The 22800-nt window shown below is 46.2% G+C and overlaps 1 protein-coding gene across 1 annotated transcript; it reads left to right on the top strand.

The window, feature by feature from the left end:
• Positions 1–20984, top strand: MGST2 (microsomal glutathione S-transferase 2). Its single transcript, XM_072755221.1, has 5 exons — positions 1–102; positions 4467–4566; positions 17315–17385; positions 20231–20312; positions 20761–20984. Exons 1-5 carry the CDS (start codon positions 45–47, stop codon positions 20888–20890), a joined length of 441 nt encoding a protein of 146 aa, XP_072611322.1. The 5' UTR covers positions 1–44; the 3' UTR covers positions 20891–20984.
• The last annotated feature ends 1816 nt before the right edge of the window (positions 20985–22800 follow it).

The following is a 22800-nucleotide window of genomic DNA, read 5'->3' as shown; positions in this document are numbered from 1 at the left end:
CCCGCCCGCCCCGCGGCCCCGGACCCAGGACGCTCGGGCGCAGGATGCCGGCGCGCTCGGTCCTGCTGGCTGCGGCCTCGGTCCTGTCCTCCTGCCAACAAAGTAGGGGCCGGTGCGCGTGTGCGTGTGTGTGTGTGCGGGGGTGGGGGGGCTGCCCCGTGAGTGCCCCCGGCCCGCGGCGCCTCCGGCTCTGGAAGGTTCCAGCAGCGCTTCCCTCCGAGGCGAGGCCGGAGGCCCCAGGGCGCAGGGACCGGCCCAGTCCGCGGCACCACCCGCGGCCCCGGAGCCAACGAGCCTCACAAATGCACTAGCGGGGGGGGGGGGGGGGGGGGGGGGGGGGGGGGGGGGGCTCAGAGCCTCGGGCCCAGGGCGCGACCCCGGGGTCCCCATCCGGACCTGCACCGCGCTCCCTGCATGGGGCCTGCTTCTCCCTCTGCCTGGGTCTCTGCCTCTCTCGGTCTGTGTCTTTCATGAATAAATTAGTAAAATCTTATTTTTTTTAAAAAAAAAGAAAGAAATGCTCTGGCAAGCTGAGGGGAGCGGGCTGGGCTGTGAGCAGGAAGCGGGACTGTTCCAGGAGACCTTGCACCTGCCTGGGCGGTGCCTGTGATTCCGCGAACCCTGACCCTTCAGTGGGTGCTCCCTAAGGGAACCGGCTGGGGCAGGCAGGATCAGCAGGTTTAGACGCGTCTGCAGAACCTGCAGCTTCAGGTTGGGCAACCAACCCCAAGTTTGAAAGCACCTCCCCTGGGGGGTTGGCATGTCCGGTGCTCGCTGTGTCAAGGGCCTTCGCTCCACGGGGGCACACTCGCCCAGTGCTCCTCACCTTATCCATGATGTCACCTTAACACGCTAGACGGGGCAAAGGGCCTGGCCACCGGTGAGCAAGCCTTGGAGCCACCCATGCCTGGGTCACTGTAGTTCTGAAGCAGGCCCGGCAGGGGTGGGGGAGGCCCAGGCCTGTGCGCACCATCAGTGCCTGCCTGGCCTGCACAGTGCTGTGAATCTACGAGAACACTGTACTGTGCAGACTCACGCTCGGTGGTTGCACTCCCAGCCTTTTCTAGACTGGAGCAGGGTGTTTGCCGCCCACCGAAGCAGCACTCAGGTCTCTAGCCCCCCGATGCTGACCCAGGGGCTCACAGCTGTGGCCCTCCTGGTGCCCCAGGGAGCGCAGAAGCGGTTTGCACGCACCCAGGGGGCTCAGTGGGCTCTGCTTGCTGGGGGGGGGGGTGCAGGGGACAGTGGGGACTGGCCAGAGGTCAGGTGGGGGTGGTCAGGGGTGGGTGGAGACGAGAGGAGATCCAGCCTGCCCTGCCATGGGTGATTCAACTGAGTCCATTTGATCTTATTATTTTTAAAAGATTTTATTTATTCCTGAGAGAGAGACAGGCAGAGGGAGAAGCAGGCTCTATGCAGGGGAGCTGATGTGGGACTGGATCCCGGGACTCCAGGGTCACGACCTGAGCCCAAGGCAGATGCTGAGCCCCCCCCCACACTGGGCGTCCCCAACTGAGCCCATTTTAAAGATCTTCCTGGCTTTGTGCAGCGTCCCATGAAGCGCATAGAAAGGAGCCCCAAGAGCCAAGTGAAATGTAGGACTTGTGCAGTGAGAAGCAGGCAGGGCAGGAAGCTGCCCAGGAAGGCGGCTGCTTGTGCAAAGGCCACCTGCTCGCAGGGGCTGCAGGGGGGTAGCGGGGAGGTGGGCTCTCTAGCGCCAAGCAGGTGGATGCAGATTGGCGGCCCTGAGACTCCCCTGGGGGGGGGATGGTAATTAAGTGAGGTATTTAGTCTCGCTTTGGTGACATTGGCCTAGCCCCAATGACTCCGTTTGGGGCCTGTTGTCTCCTTTTTAACAGCGGTAGGCATGGAACATTTACCGATTGCGGGGGCGGGGGGGGGACAGAGAGAGAGAGAGAGAGAGAGGAGACATAAGTGGCATAACTCGTTGACACTGAGGACCAGAGTCGACTGCTTCGGCAGATGCCTGGGGTCTGTGGAGGGGCCACCGCGAACCACGGTAGGGGTGGGTCGGGTTGTGACCTGTATCTCGTATCTGTCCAGTTCGGCCACTTAGCAGCCGGGTGGCCCTGGCCTTCAATGTCCCCCTCAGACAGGGTTAGGCAGGACACTGGGTGAGGATGCCCCCCAGGGGCCTGGCCCGGGGTTGGTGCCCTGCATGGTCCGTCCCCACCCTTGGCTGCTCCTGCATGGACAGAAGCTGTCGCCGCCCTGAGCAGTGCCCGCGCCCCCCCCCCCCCCCCCCGGTGCAGGAGCCGAGCTGTGGCCGGGGTGGGGGGACTAGGGGGCATGGGGGGCGGGGGGCCTTGGGTCACTCGCCCCGGCCCACATATGCCCCTCTGGACAAGGACAAGTGAAGGAAAGGGGAAAGACAAGCTAAGCAAAAGGTGAATATGGTCAAGCAGTTTCTAGGCAACTGTGAAGGCGGGAAAGGAAACAGAGGCTCTCCAGGGAAGGTAAAGCAGCCCTTGCACCCTCATCACGGGGTCCCAGTGGTGGACACGGTGTGTCTGTGGCCCCTGACCCGGGAGATCCCTCCGGAGGAAATGCATCACGCCCAGTGGGAAACTGGTTCTGAGACATTAGCAAGTAGGAAGCGGATCTGGAGGTACTGGAATAAGGGAGACCAGAATAGTGTGGAGGCAACTGGTAAGGAACTGAAACGGGAAGAAATCATCCGAAGGGAAATAATAGACCCCAGAGATAATTATGGGGTAAGAAAAAAAAGGGGGTGATAAGGACAGGAGGTGAGAACCCCTGACCGAGGAGGCAAGCGTGGGTCTGAAATGCAATGAGGTTTTCCAGGCCTGGTCATCGGATGCGAGGGACTCCGGCGCTGGGCTCGGGTGGTCTGTGCAACAAACGTGGCCAATGACGGAGAACAAAGTCATAGTCGTTTTAGAGTAGGGAAACTGAGTCCGACGGGGAGGCATCATCCCCTAAAGTTTTCTTGTGACCCTCCTCCTTGCTCTTGTCATCTCTAGGGAGCCGCGGGTCCGCTTTATGTCGCTGTGGATTCATTTTTGAGACGTTTGTATAAGTGAAACTACCCAGCACTAGTCTCTCCTGATCTTGCTGCTTTTGCTCGACGTGATAGGCTTGAGGGTCATGCAGGTTGTTTCCTGCGTCAACAGTTCATTCCTTTATATGCTCTAATGGTATTCTGTTGGATGGATATGTCGCAATACTATATGTTTATCCATTAACTGGTTGATCCACCCTAACCCATTGGTGTTAGGGTTCTCCAGAGCAGCAGAACCAATACGATAGACACACACTCACACACACACACACACATACATACACACACACACACACAGAGGCATTTGTCTAAAAAATTGGTTCATGCCATTGTGGGGGCTAGCAACTCTGAAAATTTACAGGCTGGGCTGGAAGGCTGGCCAGTCTAGCAAGAGTCGGTGTTGCAGCATTTTTTTTTAATTTTTAAATTTTTTTTTATTATTTATTCATGAGAGACAGAGAGAGAGAGAGGCAGAGGGAGAAGCAGGCTCCATGCAGGGAGCCTGATGTGGGACTTGAACCCGGGTCTCCGGGATCATGCCCTGGGCCGAAGGCAGGCACCAAACCACTGAGCCACCCAGGGATCCCCCGGTGTTGCAGCAATGAGCCTGAAGGCAGGGTGGAGGCCGACTTCCATTCTCTTTGGGGGAACCACAGTCTTTTCTCTTCAGGCCTTCAACTGATTGGATGAGGCCCACCCACACCAGGGAGGGTAATCTGCTTTGTACTCAGAGTCTGCTGATATAAATGTTAATCACATCCAAAAAATATTTTCACAGAAACATCTAGACTGGCGTTTGACCAGACAGCTGGGTGCCATGGCCTAGCTTAGCTGACACAATAAAATTAACCATTGCAGAGGCGTTCCTGACTTTTGGTTGTTATGAATAAAGCTGCTGTGTATGTTTGTGCACACATTTTTGTGTGGACACATGATTTAATTTCTCTTGGAGGGATAAGTAGGATTGGAGTGACTGGCTATATGGTCTACGTATGTCTAACTAAAAAATCCTTTCTAGGTGGTTTCCTAAAGTGATTGTACCATCTTACATGCCACCAGAGTGCATGAGAATTCTGGCTGCTGCTATAGCCTTATTTCTCTTTTTTAGTTGATATGATTCGTCTTTTTAATCTTAAACGTTTTACTAGGTATGTAGTGGTATCTAATTGTGGTTTAAATTTGTGTTTTCTTGGGCAGCCCCGATGGCGCAGCAGTTTGGCTGCAGTTTGATCCTGGAGACCCGAGATTGAGTCCCACATCGGGCTCCCTGCGTGGAGCCTGCATCTCCCTCTGCCTCTCTCTCTCTCTGTCTATGAATAAATGAATAAAATCTTTAAAAAAATAAATTTGTGTTTTCCTAATGAATAGTGATGTGCCACATTCTAATGCCACATTCTAATGGTTAATCCCTCTATACTTGCAGGCTATTTTGCTTTACATGTAGGAAAGGCAAGATTAAAATACAAAGTTACGCCCCCGGCCGTTTCTGGGTCACCAGAGTTTGAGAGGATGTTCCGTGCACAGTAAGTAACGCTTCCCCCACCCTTGAGGGATCCAGGCCTCCCACGTATAGAGAACTCTGATCGGGAAGGACGCGCAGAGAATGTATCCCATTATAACAAACCACCCTTCACAGCCAGGCCCCTCGTCATGATGCTTGAAGCTTGAAGTAGCTAGCACGTGGAGTCTCTACCCCCCTATATTTTGAATTTAGAGGGTATGTTTACAGAAAAGGCTGGGATCTTAAGAAAGACTGCTGTCCACGTCTAAGCATGGCAGTTTGGTTAACTGTACGCTGAGAGTTCAATAGCCTCCAGCCGGCTTAGCTATGACATCAGTTTTCCATCTTTATTTTTCCTTTCCACTTGAAACAGAGATGGGTCAGTGTTATCCTCTGTCCATGAACCATTTCCTAAAATCTCCAACCTGTAAGAATGAGAAAGCTTTCCATTTCACACATACGTCATTTTGATCATCTCGTCTTTTCAGATCCACACAGAATGTTCCACCATAAACACCATGAATTTGGCTGCTGCAGATGCTAGGGCTCCCTTTGTATTTCATCCCCCAAATAAGTGCTTTTAGAAACATTACATGTGTCACCATTTATGTGTCACTCAGTTCTTTTGTTAATACTTTGGGATTTTTCATCTATGAGTGACGTGGGCCTATAATTTTCCTTTCTTATATGATGTTTGTCTCACTCTGATATCAAGATTCTACTAGTCTCATTGAATGAATTAGAGAATTATTTTTTGAGAGAATTTTAATAAGATTGGGAGAGTGTGTTCCTTTAAAGTTGTTAGAATTTGTCTGTAAAATGATCTGAACTGATGTCTTCTTTGTGGAAAAAATTTTAAACTGTGGATTTTGATTTCTTTCATGATAATTAGATTCTTCAGCTTTTTATTACATCTTGAGTCATTTTGGGCAAGTCATGATCCTTGAGCTGCAGCATTGTTCTCTTGTCCATCTCTCTGCTTCCACAAGAATCACATAGACTATTCCGTAGGCTTGAAAGTGTGGGATGAATACACTGGTATAGAAGGGGGAATTTTAAGAGGTGCGTAAAGATGATTTTTGCAACAAAATTTTATTGAGGTAAGAACATGTAATAGGAGATATACCCTCTTAAAAAATTGAAATGTATAAAAGATTATTGTTTGTAGAGGTCGTGTTGTACAGCACATCTCCAGAGCTTGATCTCTTACTTGATTGAAACTTTATGCCCAGGATATGATTATCAGTAACATCGGACGATGTGGTGAGAAACTCATTTCCACTTTAATTGTCTTTGAATCTTTATGATTATGTCGAGTGGAAGGCATTGGTTTGGTGCCAGTATGTTCCACACTCCAGTATTTATTTTTATTAGCGTAACATATGTATATGGTCTGAAAGTAAAGTGAGATTACAAGCTCGAAAGCAACAAATAACTCTCCTTACTGCCAATCCATCTCCAGAGACGATCACTGGCACCCTTCTGACTACTACTTTTGGTATTTACTTCCATGTTTCTAACCATTATGATTTCACTGCTATTTATTAATTCATAAATTTTAGACATTATTGATTAGCTTCTTTTTATGGAAGAAAGAATTTCAAGTCTCTCCACTTCCTCTTTTCCTTACCTCCACCTTCCAGTATAGTTACATCACTTTGTTGAGTTAAACCAATAATCAATGCTTATATTATTATTATTAATTAAGTAATGTTCAAAGCTGAGTCAGATAGTATACTATGATTTCATCTTCCCGTGAATGTTTTGTTTTACCTGGGATTAATGATTGCCTTTTTGTTTATTTGTTTGCTTAGTTTCATCCTCAAATCTTTAACAGGACTGAAAATCTTCTCTTAATACATTCAAATACATTAATCTAGTAATACCATTGGTTTTTGTCTTGGATAATCTCTGCTTGAATCCTCCATCTTTCTGCTCCAATCTGGAGGATGCTTTTTAAATCTGCTATATGCTGTCATTTTGGGACTTCTCATCATCCCAGGAATTTTTTCTTTAATATTCTCCTGATTTGGGTTGCCTGCTTTCCTATATTTTCTATTTCCTATATATTGATTTTCTCTCATGTTGGTGGAACATACCCTGCAGGAAGTTTCCTGACAGAGGGTAAATAAATGATCAATTTTGAGACTTTATATTTTTTTTGAGACTTTATATTTCTATATATGCTTTTATTCTGCCTCACAGCTGATTGTAGGCTTGGTTAGACATGTATTTCTACATTAAAGATCCTTACCCTCAGATTTTTGGAAATATTCTTTTGTTATTTTCTAGTTTTCATTGATATGGTCATGATATTCAATGCCATTCTAATTCCTGATTCTTTGGAAACTGTGGAAGCTTTAGGATCTTCCCCTCACCCCAATGCCCAAAGATAGTATTGTGCTGTGCTTGTTTAGAGGCATCTGTCTTCACTATGCTGAACCTTAGATAAGGCTTTTTTTATAGCCTGACAACTCATGTCTTTCTGTTCTAGAACTTTAAAAAAATAATCCTTTTCCCTGAATTACCTCTTCTCTGTTTTCTCTGTTCCTTTATTCTTAAAACCTATATTAGTTGTATATTGACCCCCAAATTGGTCATCTAGTTTTCTTTTATCTTTGGTTTTTCATCTTCTTGGACTGTTGTTCTTTCTGGGAAATTTCTTGAACTTCTGTATACTAATCTTTAAAAAATTCAGACATCAATTTTAACTTCTAAGAATTAATTTTTATTCTTTGATTGTTCTTTAGTTATTGCTATCAAATTATTCCTTTTCTGTTTTATGGATGTAGCTTATTCTCTTATATTTGAGGATTTTAATGATAATATATTTTTTGACTTCTTATATCATTTCTGTTTTTTCCAAGTTCCTTCTGATTTGTCTGTTTTAGCTTTTGTCTTTCATTTTTATTTATTATTTGCCCATTGAATATTTATTGAGAACCTTTGTATAGCCAGTGCTCTTCCAGCAGTTTGGGATATATCAGTGAAAAATTAGACAAAGATCCTTGCCCTCTTGAAGTTTACCTTATAGAAATATTAGGTATAGAAGACAGAAAGTAAATAGATAACATCCTAAGAAAATACTAGATTATGAGAGAGGTGGTAAGTGTTAAGGAATAAAAGAAAAAGGAGAACATTGTAAGGAGCTTTTGGGGTGGGTTACTGGGGGGTAAGTTGGGGCAGGTTACTATTTAGGGTGGTCAGTGTAGATGCCACTGAGAAGGTGACACTTGAGCAAAGGCTTGAAGCAGGTAGAGTTAGCCATGCAAACATGCAGAGTAAACACTCTTGAGGTGAAAGGAATAATTATTGCAAAGACCCCAAGTGGGAATGTGCCTGGTGGGTTAGCAAAGAGGTCAGCGTGGCTGAAAGGAGCTGACAGGAAGTGGCAGAAAGGTAATGGATGGATCATGTAAGGCCTTAAAGGCTGTTGTAAGGACTTTGGCTTTTCTGTGAGCCAAACAGAAAGGCATTTTAAGGTTTTGAGCAGAGGAATACACGATCCTATGTTCTACAAGGATCATTTGGTCTGCTTTGCTGAGAATAGTCTATATGGAGACATTAGTCGAAGCAGAGAATTCGGGTTAGGAGGCTACCTTGAACCAGGCAGGTGGTGAGAAATGGTCAGATTCTGGATATGTTTGGAGAGTAGAGCCAAGCGAATTTCCTGACATAATAAATATGGAGTGTGAGAAGCATCAAGAACAACCTCAGGGTTTTGGCCCGAGCATCCCAAGAGACAACAGAGAGAGAGAGGGGGCAACAGGAGAAGCAGTTTGGGGGGGAAGACCAGGAGGTTCCGTGTGACATGTGTCTGAGACGTGACTTACGCTACAGCTAAGGAGGGGCTATTAGCATGGTCGTTCACCAGCTACTCAGATCATTTCCTCTTTCCTTGTAAACTACGCAGTACATTGTTTATGCATCTGAGTGGAGAGACCCAGGCAGGTGGACATATGAATCTGCATTTCAGCAGAGAGATCTAAGCTGGAAATATAAATTCAAGAGTCATTGGCACACGAAGATAATTTAGAACCATGAGAGTGGACAAAATCTTTAAAAAAAATTTTTTTTAAAAAGAACTCTTTAAGGGAGTGGGTGTAGGTAAAGGAGAGAAGAGGAGCAAAGACTGAACCAGCCTTAGAAGTCAAGAAGATAAGGGTCCAGCAAAGGGATCTGTGCAAAGGAGATCTTAGAAGCTTTACTCAAATGTCAAGTGGTTCTTGATTGGCTGTCTGTGCAAATTTAATAAAGAGCATCAGCAAATGAATTGGAAGCTCTGTGTGCATGGGTGGGGCTTACTGAGTGGGCAGCTTCCCGAGAGGGTGACTGATCAGCAGCAGCTTTCTTTCGGAGAGCCCCAAATGCCAGTATCTGTAGGTTATCTTTCTGGGACCATTTGGTTTCTCTATGGGAACCCCGTAAGCCCCCCGGGGGGGCAGGCAAGTATGGGGTGAGGGAGGAGGATGGGTGGGTATACTAGGTCTCACTTCTAGAAACCGGACAGTGTGGTGGGTGAGGGAAGGAAGGTTCTTCTACTATACAGTATGTGGGTTAGCTCAGGTTTCAGCACAGAATTTTATCCCTACCCTCCATTGCTCCTGGACTCCCCTGAGATCCTCTGTCTTGGGTTCTCTAGACAATAGACCTCTGAGTGCTGTCCTTCTTCAGAAATTTGCTGATACCTCTCTTCCCCTGCCATGTCTGCTCCCACTCTCTTTGTTCTTGATGACTTTATATCTACTTTTTCCCCTTTCCTGGCATTTTAGTGAGGCTCCAGGAGGAAGAAGAAATAAACATGGGTTCAATGTGTCACATTTTGCAGGGAGTCCTCGTGATGTGTGCTCAACACCTCTTGAACATCCATTCTCCTGTTTGACAGAGGGAGGGTCTCATGTGCCGAGCCTTCAGCAATCAGCAGCATCTCATGAGAACTTGGCAAATTTTGTTCTCATGGGATTTATACTTATCCTTTATTTAGAAAGTGATATTCTTTTTCTACTCATAAAATTTCATTCTCCCTAATTTAAGTAAAAAAAATATAATTGATTTATAGAAAAATAGTAAGATGCTATATGGAGACGCTAAAATTTTGACACTGATATATTAATGCTGGAAGTCTGGGAGATGCTGTACTATTTATAAAAATAATCACAGGAGGAAATTCCACATCTTCTCACCTTATCTTCCGTCATTTGAGAACTTTCCATTGGGGAGGGTTGGGCTTCCAGCCTATGCAATCCTTGGGCCGCTTCTGGTTTGTTCTTATACTTTCCACAAATTTGATTTCTTTCAAATTATTGCTGTCTTTCTTCTCCGTCTCTTTAAAAAAAAAGATTTATTTATTTATTCATTTGAGAGAGATTGAGTACGGGGAGGAGGGGTTGGAGGGGAGGAATAGCAGAGGGAGAAGAGGAGGGAGGGGGAAAGAATCCCAAGCAGACTCCATGCTGAGAGCGGAGACTGTTGTGGGGCTCGATCTCACGATTCTGAGATCAAGACCTGAGCTGAAACCAAGAGTCAGACACTCAACCTTAAATGAGCCACCGAGGTGCCCCTCCCCCTTCTAGTATACAGCTGAACACCGATTTGAAATATTTCTCTTAAGTTGCTGTTTAAAAAAAATGTATACAAACCTAATATCCTTGCTAGAAGTGTTTTGTTTGTTGTGTTTGATTAATAATGGTAGAAGAGAGAGGGATCAAAAAATAATGGCCAATAATCAGGGCAGAGGGAGTGAGGAGTCACAAACATCTTCCAGGGCATGGTAGTTTAGTAATTGTCCTGGGTTCTCTCTGAAGGGTGAGTGGGGATGGTCCTACTCACTTCCCTGAATTCCTTCTTAGATGTTCCATAGCACTAGCCCAGATCTTTGCCTTGGGCTATAAGGTTTAGGTAAATTAGGCCAATTCAGATTGAATTCATTGCTAGTGAAGCTATTTTGACCTTACCAGAGGCAGTTAAGGCAGCATCCCCTGGGATACCCGGGTCATTCCAAAGCCTACTCGGCTATTCTTGTCTTCAAGGGTAGGCTCTGTTGAACTCTGCAAGTCCCTGAGAGGAAATGACTTTTTTTCCTGACTCTCCTAGACCAAAGCATTGAGTCCTTCAGCTTCCCTTGAAGGTCTTATGACCTTGGCTATATCAGAAATGCTGTCTTTTCCCTACTCTTTTCTCCCCCACTGCTTTGCCCTAAGTATGGCCAAGAAGCATGGTGTTGGGACTGATCCTATCTCTAAGTGGGAACTGACATCTACCAGTCACTTCCTAGGTCCCTCTGACCACCACGGAAGTACCTATTTCCTGTCTCAAGCTCACCTCAGGTTGGATATTCATTTGCCAAGCCAAGGTGATTATTATGGCACCCACTTTACCCATGTTACCAGCCCAGGGCCTCTTCCCCATTCAGGTCCTCTTCCCTTCCTACAGGGAGGGCCTGAGAGAGGACTATCTAGAGTTTTGCAGTCTTTTGCCAGAATACAATTTAAACTTGTGAACAAAGTAAGTGTAGTTTCAACAAGGGCCATTCCTTCATGTTATTGCTAAGCTTAGAAATTTCTATCTAGTCTAATTTGGGTACCTTGATTCCTTTAGATTGAAGGCTTTTATAAATCTAAAAAGTAGATCCAAGTAATACCTTGATCTTGTTGCAATTTAAGTATATTCCCTCTGATTCTGTTCTCACCAGAAGAGAAGAATAGCTGCTAATGACCCCCTCTTTTATACAGTTGGGGACCATTATTAAGTACCTTTCATCTTCTGTATTTTGAGGCTAGGTAGTCATAATTCTTCAGCTTCCCCCCACCATTAAAAAATCTTGGTGGTTCTCTTTAGACTAAGATTTTTCATATTATTTCTAAACCTGAAGCCTAGAAATATGTGTAGTGTCCCAACGATGGTTTTGTTAGCGCTGGGTAAGAATGAAGAATTTCCTCTTATTTAGTTCTTTGAGCACCCCTATTTGCTTAATATTGAATTATTCAGTTCCTGTTCCAGAATCAGCCTGTCACAAGTAAGCCCAATCATCATGAATCTGAGTACTCTTGAGAAATATTACCCTCTACTTACTCAACGGTAGCTGTATTATTATTATTATTAATTTTTTTCGCTATTTCACTTACTTTTTATAGTCATTTTGAACTCAAATCCTGAAATTTAGAGGTTAAAACTAGTGGCTCTAATGTATGTCTAAAAACTATGGAGAGGGATCCCTGGGTGGCGCAGCGGTTTGGCGCCTGCCTTTGGCCCAGGGCGTGATCCTGGAGACCCGGAATCGAATCCCACGTCAGGCTCCTGGTGCATGGAGCCTGCTTCTCCCTCTGCCTCTCTCTGTGTGTCACTATCATAAAAAAAAAAAAAATTAAAAACTATGGAGAAGGGAAAATTCACAACTCAGGAATTCTGCAACACTGAGCTTATAAGTGATATGGGTCACCTATTTCTGTAGTAAGTACAAATAAGTTAAATAAAATAGAGTGGACATATCCCCATTTTTCTGACAAGTGCACCCATCTTTTTTTTTTTTTTTAAATCTTTATTTATTTATGATAGTCACACACACACACACAAAGAGAGAGGCAGAGACACAGGCAGAGGGAGAAACAGGCTCCATGCACCAGGAGCCCGACGTGGGATTCGATCTCGGGTCTCCAGGATCGCGCCCTGGGCCAAAGGCAGGCGCCAAACCGCTGCACCACCCAGGGATCCCAAGTGCACCCATCTTAAAATCAGCTGAAAGCCTAAGATGTACTTACCCACTGAGTTAGAAAGGGCTGGAGGTCCCTGAGGAGAGAGAATGACTCTGAATGATGAGCTCTTCAAACTGTAGCATCCTCCTGCACAAACCATCTGTATCGGTCAGCTCAGCTGCTGTAACAAAACACAGACTGAGTGGCTTAAACAACTGACATTTGTTTGCTCACACTTCTGGAGGCTGGAAGATCACGATCTTGATCTGAGATCAATCTCAGATCTTGATCTGAGATTTCCAGTTGGTCCTGGGCAGATCAAGGTTCTGGCTGCTTGGATTTCTGATGAGGGCTCTCTTTTTTTGGCTTGCAGATGGCTGCCTTCTTGGTACGTCCTCACTTGTCCTTTCCTTGGTGTGTGCACGCCAGGACAGAGAAGGGGGTGGGCAGGGTGAGGCTGGTGGGTGTCAAAGAACTCTCTGGTGTCTCTTCTTATAGGGACACCAATCCCATTAGATCAGAGTCCCACCCTTCTGACCTCTTTTACCTTAATTGCTTTCTCACTCCAGATACAGCCATACTGGAGGTTAGGCCTTCAACATATGAAAATTGTTTAAAAAAGATTTTTATTTATTTATTCATGAGAGACACACAGAGAGAGGCAGAGACACAGGCAGAGGGAGAAGCAGGCTCCTCGAGGGGAGGCCGATGTGAGACCCAATCCTGGGACTCTGGGATCATGCCCTGAGCTGAAGCCAGATGCTCAACCACTGAGCCACTCAGGCGTCCCTCAACATACGAATTTTGAGGGCCACCCACAGTCAGTCATGCCACCACCAAATAGCTCTGTTACACGAGCTGGGCAAGTCTCAGGTGGTGGGGGGATGAGAAGCGGCAGCAACGTGGATGAGGTGCAAGCCTCCCTCCCTTATCTGCTCATCCCGTTGCTTATCAGCAGCATCCCTGAATTGGGGGTTTGACTCCTGCCCTCCTGACATCACAGGCAACTGCTCTCTGGTGTTCCTACACAAGGGTCACTTGACAAGGAGCAATTTAGATAGTTACAAATCTATATAGAAAGATTAACTTCCACGGCTTTCATCCCCGAGCCTTTTCTGAACATATTAACCTGTTGCTCTGACCCTCAGCCAGTGTAAATAATTGAAAAGACTCTCCAGGGTTAAAAGCCAGCAGACGGAGGCGGGGTCATCTGTTAATAGAGCAAGCTACTCGGGGCGGTGGCAGCCCCCTGCTTCCCAACGAGCCACCAAGGAGCAAACGAAAACTTGAGAGAGGAAAACCTCCTAAGAAGCCTCCTTTAGCTCACCTTGTCTGTTTTTACTTTTTTATTTTTATTTTTTTAACCATGTTACACCATTCGAAATTCGCTCTAGCTAATCGGGTTTTTCCATCTGGTACCTGGTTCAGATTTTTCTCTGAACAGGATTGTGCTGCACACAGGATTGCTGTGTTTATTAGAACTCCAAAGAGCAGAGCTATTCAGACGTGTTTGAGGTCAGAGGTGTCCCAAGTGACGTGTGCATGCTGAGGGTGCGCTGAGGAATCTGCTGGGAGGGTGAGGAGATTTTGGAGCTTCTTTTTATATTTGCTCTTGAAATCGCTTCCTTTAATTTCTATTTTGTGTGTGTTTTACGATGTATATGATATTCTCTTCCAGTTTGTATTAGTGGCGCTAATGAATCAACCCCACGTTCCCAGTGGTTTAACACAATGCAAGGTTACACCCTGTTCACACAGGTCCCACATGGGTGTTCCTGGTTGAGTGGCCTTCCATGTGGCCATGTAGAGGCCTATGATCCATCTAAGGGGTCTGTTCTCATCCATGTCCTCAGAGCTCTCTCCCCTCAACCTATGTATGTGTGGGGTGGGGAGGAGGGACCTTGGCACACCAGCTCCTTAATCATTTGGCTCAGAAGCGACAGGATTTACTTTCTCTTTCCACTGGCAAGAAATAGCCCGACCCGAATCCTGGGAGGCCGGGAATCTAGTCCCTGGCTGGGCCGCTACCCCACAGCGCCAGCTTCACACCATCTTTGTGGTCAGCCAGCCGCTTCGGCTACACACAATAGGACGTGTGTTGCTGTTGCTGTTGTTTGTTGTTGTTGTTCTCAATGGGGTTATGCAACCATCAGAACTATACACATTTGGAGACCAGTGGTTTAGGAGCTGCTAAATTTGGCTGTCAGGCCAAAACTTGATCCTTTTTTCCAAAATGGGGTGAACTTAGCAGCATAGTTAATGAGGAAGACAGGATCAGTCGGTACTTAGTTCGGGACTGCCCTCACTCCTGCCAGCCCTCGGGCCCGAGGGGAACACTGCCGTGGCCCCACCGCCGGGCTCCCTTGGAACTGGGGATGACCCATGAGACGTTTCAGCAGCTTTAACTACTCCATCTCCGTAGGCTCCTTTAGGTCATCCTTTATGGTGACCGGCTCTTTCCAGTTGGTCCTGGGCTTTCCTGGTCTTAGTACTCAAAGTTCCGTGTGCCAGGAAGCCCTCAGCTCCAGGCAGACCAAGACAAGTTATCTGGGACCGTCCTGGTTATAAAATTGAAGGAGTCCCATGTTCTGAAATCCTGCTCAGTCCAGGGTGATCGGTCCCCGACTGTCTTTCTAGCAGATTCTGTTATTTGCCCCTGGGTAGAATTCGAGCCACGTCGTGACATCTGCCTATAGCAAAGGAAAAGCTGCTCCCTAATCATTTTATGGGAAACTTCAATATCAAAAGAGCACAGGAAAAAAAAAAAAAGGCACAGGATTACTGAGCAAAGAGGTCTCTAACCGCGGTGTGGACATGCAGGAAAGGGGACAGTCCCTCGGGGGTCATAAGCAGCTCTACACTCTCTTCCCACACGAAGGGAAATGGGCACAGCCACTGCCAGCTCTTTCCTGTTGCATTTGGGGACTTTTCCCGAGGATCGCCTATAGTATGAGGACAGGCTGTATCTGCCTCCATGTCCAAAAGAGACCAGAAATTATTTTCAGTGTAGTTTTCTCGTTGATGTAATTAGTCGTTGAGAGGACTGTTAAAGAACAGACCTTCAGAGCCGGGTCCCCTTGAGTTAAACAACGTTCACTCGCTGTGAACAGTCCTGGGGCACGTCCAGGCACGGACCATTTAGCTGTGGCTGCAGAAAGACCCGGTCTCAGGCCAGAGGGGGTGAAGAGGCTGTAAGGAACCTGTAGAATGGGACGCGAGGTATTTCAAGGCCAAGCAATCGTGGTATTCTCAGCAGGCAACCAGGAGAAGCCCATCTGCGGACGGCTGGCCCCGGGCTGGCCGTCGGACGAGTACGCCCAGTCTCCGAGAGATGATGTTAAGAAGTGGACAAAACCTCATTTCGGAGGGCCTAGGTCAGCAAAAGTGGGGCCAGGAGAAAAGTATAATGAGCACAGCTAAGACCTGAGGTCAGGGTGCGGCCAGCGATGGCTAGCTGCTTCGAGGGGACAAAGGGACTCATTTCTTGGGAGCCGAACTGCCCCAATATTCCAGGCTCTGCCCTCAGGGAGCACAAACGCAGTGACGTTCACACCCTTGCCCTCTCTTCCTTCCCAGGGACCCACTGATTATGCACCTGGAAGCAGCCCCTTCCGGCTCGCATTTCAAGGGAGGGAATGTGCAGCTGTCCTACTGGAGTCCTCCCCCAAATCCTGTGGATGCAAGCCCCATTAGCTTTGGGAGCTAGGTTCTCGGGGGCCCGGCCCTCAACTGGGGATCTTAGGAGCTGGAGTGCTATGTGTGGTCCTCAGGGAGAAGCTGGAGATTGAGGACTCCTGCCTGACAGTGTGATGCTGTGCCAGGGGGAGAGGGAGTGACGTTCAGTGCGGTGGTTTTCTCCTTGCCTAAACTGTAGGAGTCACTCAGCTGGTTTGGGATTTTTTTCCGGAAGGAACTGCTCTGTGTGTGGTTGTAGCATCAGTGTCTCCGTGGGAGGAGGAAGTTCAGGAGCCTACCTGTGTCGCCATCGTGGTGGCAAAAAGCAAAACAGAACAACTTTTTAAATTTCATTTTTTATTTTTTTAAATTATTATTATTATTTTTTTCTTTTTAAATTTTTTAATTAAGAAAAGAAAGCCACTCATGGTGACCTCGGCTAGAAGATACAGCTCTTCAGGAACCAGTATCAACTATTTCTGGGCCAACTGTCTCGTAACCTTAAGTAATCAAGCTTTAAGGAAGAATGTGGAATCATTTCTGATTCTATGCACTATGCGGCCTCCACCAGGATCAACTCGAGACCTCATTACAAGTTACATTAAGGTTCTTTCCGGTTGTAATATTGTCAGCAAGGAGCACGGCCAACCTAACCAAGACCACTTAGGGGCGTAGCATGGGAGGGATGAATATAATTCGTCTTTTTTCCCTTTGCTAGGTGCAGATGAATTACAGTTCCCAGAGAACGATTCCATTTTGCTTAAAATAGAATCAAATTTTCCGTCCAAGTCTTCTATGAATAGAGGCAATTTGACTTGCTGTTAGGACAGAGCTTTGGAATCTGGTGGGGACCTAGTACCTTTGATTCTCTGCAAGGCATCACTCAGCTTGTGCTCTCAGGACTTAGTTTTTTCCTCCATAAAACGGGGATGAAAAAATACTCGTTTACTTCTGAAGATTTTAGGGGAATTACCTAAAACCATTTTTTTTTAACCGCTGAGGAACTCAAGTGGAAGGCAATGAATATGTAAGAATTTTGGGGAAGAAAGCCTATTAATATAAACCGTGTTCCTTTCTGGGTTCTTTAGAGAAGATATGCAATGCATTTTGGGTTAGAATCAGGGCCATCTCAAGATCTGTGTTTTGGAAAAGAGCTTGAATTCATTCCTACCACCACTGGCGGCTCACGTGGAGGAGAGTGATTCTTGGCCCTGATCTAAGGTTGAAACAATTTTTGAGTCTTATCTTGGAAGACTCCTTCGACATGAAAAGACACTAAGTTTTTATGTAATTATTACATTATTTTTATAAGAAGAGGTTGGGCATTTGCCTCCAGATGAAAGCATACTACTTTGGTGTATAGTTTTCTCATAAAATAACCCGTGTCTTTATTTTTTCCTGCAGACAAAACTGTGTGGAGTTTTACCCCATATTTCTGGTTACATTGTGGACGGCTGGATGGTATTTCAATCAAGGTAATTTACTTATTTTTATTTTTTAAAGATTTTATTTATTTATTCATGAGATGCACACACAGAGAGAGAGAAGCAGAGACAGAGGCAGAGGGAGAAGCAGGCTCCATGCAGGGAACCTGATGCGGGACTTGATCCTGGGTCTCCAGGATCATGCTCTGGGCTGAAGGCGGTGCTAAACCGCTGAGCCACCGGGGCTGCCCAATCAAGGTAATTTAAAAATAACGGTCCACTCTGTTCTAATAATGACTGTGGTTCTTAGAACCCTGAAAGAACAGATGTGCAGCCATACATGTACTGATCCCAGAAATTGTTTTAAATGAAATTATCCATGGGTGCCTGGGTGGCTAAGCGCTTAAGCAACTGCCTTTGGCTCAGGTAGTGATCCCAGGGTCCTGGGATCGAGTCCTGCATCAGGCTCCCTGCATGGCGCCTGCTTCTCCCTCTGCCTGTGTCTCTGCCTCTCTCTTTCTCTGCCTTTCATGAATAAATGAATAAAATCTTAAAAAAAAATCTATGTGTGCATCAAAGAGTACTGCTCTGCAGGTAAGCTAACTTTGGCTTCACTTCGATTTAATTCAGTAACCAAACAAAAAACAAAAAAAAAAAACCCAAAAACTTGGAACAAACTGTATGCTGGGCCTTCCTGGATGGAAATGACATGAGCTCTGTCTTCAAATCTGATCCCTTCGTTCTAGTTTATCTGCAACAATTCACTCTAATTGTCACAGCTGTTATTTATTGAGCGTTCACTATGTGCCAGGTCATGTTTTGGATTTTTGAACCTCTCCACCATATCGGGTATATAAGACTAAAAACCTTCTTATGAGGTAGGTTCTATAATTAATGCGTACTTTACAGGGGAGGAAACTAAATCACGGAGTAAGTCATTTGTCCACCTAAACTTTCTTGAGTGTAGGAGAAAATTGGCTCTCAGGTACAGGCAGGGTCTGTAGGCGTCTTCCCAATAACACACGCACCTTCTCTTGAGTTTGCAACTCTGTAGGCCTCTACCTTCTGTTTGGCTGGGGATATCCTCGGGGAGCGGAAGGCGTCCCCCCTTCTTCAGCAGGGGGGCGGAGCAGCCCCAGCTACCCTAGTTGGACAAATTCAGTCTCTCTTGCTTTCTGATAACTTGCCTCACCTCTGACGACTGGTTGCTACGATTTCAATAAACCCCAGTCCTGCTGCTTTCAAAGGCAGCCCCATCCTTGTCTTCGTGTAATTTTTACTGTCAACTGAGGGATCTCAGATAAAATGTCCTTCAGAGAGAGACTGCCTAACTCTAGTCCAGCTCACGTTTTTGTTCCCTGAGGGCATGAACGGAGGCCGTTGTTCCTTGTCAGGTGAGGCGGCCTTTAACAGCTAATCAGAAAAGTGTCTTTGAGGATGGGGCTCCGGCTCTGCTATTTGACCCTCTGGATTTCACTGTGATGGGCTGAATGAGGTGGCCCCACATGTCAGAAAAGGATTTTCTGTCATAATTTTCCATTCTTTCCCATGAAAAATTAAGTTGCCTGTTAATTGGCCTGAAGAGGTCTCATTGGCTTCGTGGGCGTTAAGCCATTAGACGGGGTGTTTCGAACGTGCACCCTGCTCAGGATCTCAGAAAGGGGTTTGGTTTTTGAAGATTTTTTCTTTATTTATTTGGGAGAGACAGAGCAAGCAAATAGGGGAAGGAGCAGAGGGAGAGAGAGAAGTCATTAGACGTGCTGAGTGTGGAGTTCAATATGGGGCTCGACCTTGTGACCTTGAGATCGTGGCCTGAGCCGAAACCAAGAGCTGGATGCTTAACCGACTGAGCCACTCAGATGCCTCTAGAAAGTCTTCTCATGCCCCTGCTTGCCAGACACCTTCAGAGGCAAACACTATTCTGGTCTTTTTCATCACAGTTTCGTTTTGCCCGTTCTAGAACTTTACATAGTGGGAATCATACAGCATGTACTCTTGGGCAACGTCGTATTCACTCAGCAAGATGTTGAGACTCACCATGTTGTTGCAAGTGCCCATGTCTTTTCATTGCCGAGCGCTGTTCTATAGGATGATTATCTCAGTTTGGTCATCCACTCTCCTGTTGGGAGGTTTCCGGGATCCTTGCATTTTTCCCATTATGAATAAAGCTGCAATGGACATTCTGTACAAGTCTTGTTATGGACACGTGCTTTCATTTCTTTTGGGTAAATAGGTAGGCATGGGATTGCTGGGTCAAAAATATGCTTAGCTCCATCAGAAACTACCAGAACTTTTCTCCGAGTGGCTGTACTATTTTGCATTCCCCCTAATAATGTATGGGCAGTCCAACACTGCCAAAATTTTGTGTTGTTGGTCTGTTTAAATTTTAGCCATTGCGGGGGGTATGCAGTGGTGTCATCTCATTGTGGTCTTTTTTTTTTTTTTTAAAGATTTTATTTATTTATTTACGACAGACATGGGGAGAGAGAGAGAGAGAGAGGCAGAGGGAGAAGTAGGCTCCATGCAGGAATCCTGACGTGGGACTCGATCCTGGGTCTCCAGGATCACACCCCGGGCTGAAGGTGGTGCTAAGTCACTGGGCCACCGGGGCTGCCCTCATCGTCGTCTTAAGATGCGGTTTGCCGATACCAACTGCTGTTAAATAATGTTGAAAAAACTCTCGTGTACTTATGGGGCCATTGCTCATCTTCCTGCATTAATTGTCTATTCAAATATTTTGCCCATTAAAAGAATTAAGTTGTTTTCTTTTCACGATTGAATTGTTGGAGCTGTTTGGGTATTCAGGACACGTGCATGTTCTGCCAGCATTTTCTGTTTTCATGCATTTTGAGAGCCCGCCATCATATTCCGTATCTTCTCTATTTTCTCTCTCTAGTTTTTGCTACTTGTCTCGGTCTGGTGTACATATACGCCCGTCACCAGTATTTCTGGGGATATTCAGAAGCAGCTAAGAAAAGGTAAGGAGAACCTACAAATTGGGTGTTTAGGCAAAGAGTAGCAGGATGGAGTCTGACTTAGGTGTGTGCGTGTTCCTGAGGATAGTGACGGCCCTGAAGGCCTCGATGGCACGAGTGAGCTGTGTGCCATGCACAGCCAGGTGTGAGACGGGAGCCTCAAGTGCAAACTATGCCCTGGATGTGCACTCATGGCCCCCATACTTTAAATTCTTGCAAGAATTGTGCACTATCTCCAAAAAGTTGCAAAGCAAATAATCCTGCCCAGTCTTGATCATCCTTTGAATGTTCAAAGGAGCCAACTAACCTCTGTGGCTGGGCATCCTCTTCAACTTATGTGATGAATCAAGATTTCCAAATGGCAAAAGCATAGAGGTCCAGCCTATCTCAGGACACCTCCCTTCATCCCTGCAGCTGGTTATCACTTCTCTGCCACATGTCTGTCCCGCAGGATCACCGGTTTCCGGCTGAGTCTGGGGTGTCTGGCCTTGCTGACAGTCCTGGGAGCCTTGGGGATTGCAAACAGCTTTCTGGATGAATACCTGGACCTCAATGTCGTCAAGAAACTGAGACACTTCTAATGTTCCCCCCTCCCTTTGCCCAAAGGCTTGCAGAAGCTATTTCCACTCTGAAGGTTATATGGGGTCACTTGATAAATTTTTAAAAAGAAAAGTCTTTACTTTGTTTTTCTTGAAATGGCTTTGTAGGAACATACCCTGTAGAGAAGACATTTCCTGCTTAAGAATTAAAGTCGGCTATGAGGGGATCGAGCCGTACCCTCAGTGGAAGTGCACAGAGCCCTGGCTTTTGAAGTGCATGCTGAAGTCATGATTGCTTAGGTGGGGAATAAACAGCTCCACCGTGAGCTGGGCTCCCTGTGGGACCACCATGGTCACCCACCCCTAAGACCACTTCTCCCCTGACGGATGCTAATAAGGAGCCAAGCTCACTTTATTGGTGGTAGGAAAGCAACAGATGGCTGCGTGTGGGGGAGGTCAGGCAGATGTGTGGAGTAGCCAGAGAAGAGCCATCGACTAATAGCACAAAACGAATCTGGTTCCGGAATATTCTTGATAAAAAAGGAAAAGCAAAAAAAAAAAAAAAAAAAAAAAGCCTATCATTTTTTTCTTTTTCTTTTTTTTAAGACCTATCATTTTTAAGGAACCATCCAGAAACTATGTGTAGTGAATGTCCTCGCCCCTGGCCAGATGTCCGCTGTCGCGGGCATCTTCAAGACACTGCCTATTGGGACTTTTCTTTTTTTGTGTGGCTACAGAGGAAGTTTTAAAGATGATGAATAACAGAAAATGAAATAAAGGCATTTAAAAACTAGTGTCTCCAGAATAGGGGGGAAGATAGGACAAGCCCTTGCTTCCCAAAGAGCAGTACTAAATATTCCAAATGCCCTGAGAACATCGTGGTCTGGGAATGCGGATATCAAGTTCCCCCATTCACTGGCTGTTTGCCTGGCATAAGGCACCTCATCAATGGGGCGGGGAGGTGTAGTGAAGAAGTGAAGACCAGAGCCAGACCACACTAGTCCTCTTCTAGCACTTGCTGGCCGTGCTGCTGCGGCACTCTGGCTCTCTGCCTCTGCTTTCCCTGGGCAAAATGGGGCTGTTGCTCACTCTAAAATGCTGTGTCTCTATCTTTCTTTCTTTTTTTAAGATTTTATTTATTTACTCATGAGAGAGAAAGAGAGAGGCAGAGACACAGGCAGAGGGAGAAGCAGGCTCCATGCGGGGAGCCCGATGCGGGACTCGATCCCCAATACCTGGGAGCACAACCCGAGCCAACGGCAGATGCTCAACCACTGAGCACCCGGGTGCCCCAAATGCTGTGTTTCTATGGTCCTTTTTACTTTTTAGTATTCTGATCAGTTCTGGTGACTTGACACTTTAATTGTTTTACACGCAGAAGACAAGGAAGAAAGAGGGCAAATGTTTGACCCTCAAGAACAATTACTGCATAATCATATCCGGGAAGTGGGGGCAACACACAACTGCCCCAATCCTACACTTTAAGATCTATAAACAATTTCTATTTTGCATCTGAATTGGAGCTATTTAAAAAGGTAAACTACAAGGGCACCTGGGTGTCTCAGGGGGTCAAGGTCAAGCATCTACCTTCCACTCAGGTCATGACCCCTGGGGTCCTGGGCTTGAGCCCCAAGTCAGCTCCCTGCTCAGCCCGGAGTCTGCTTCTCCCTCTCCCTCAGACACTCCCTCTGCTTATGCTCCTCTCTCAAATAAATAAAATCTTAAAAAAATAAAAGGGTAAACTACAAATTCGCACACACAGAATTTAGCTGAAAACTTGTGGAAAAAGATGGGTGCACTAGGATATCAGAGCTTTGTATCCGTAGACATCTGAACCATAAAATTTATTTCCTTTGTTCTAATTCTATTGTCACCAAGGCAACCTCTTGATTATTTTAATTCCTATAAATTTGGCTACAAGGAGGAAACACGCTGGCCTGAGAGATGTGGGT

Source organism: Vulpes vulpes, chromosome 4, assembly GCF_048418805.1.
Source record: "Vulpes vulpes isolate BD-2025 chromosome 4, VulVul3, whole genome shotgun sequence".
NCBI lineage: Eukaryota > Metazoa > Chordata > Mammalia > Carnivora > Canidae > Vulpes > Vulpes vulpes.
This window is presented reverse-complemented; position numbering and strand designations above follow the sequence as displayed.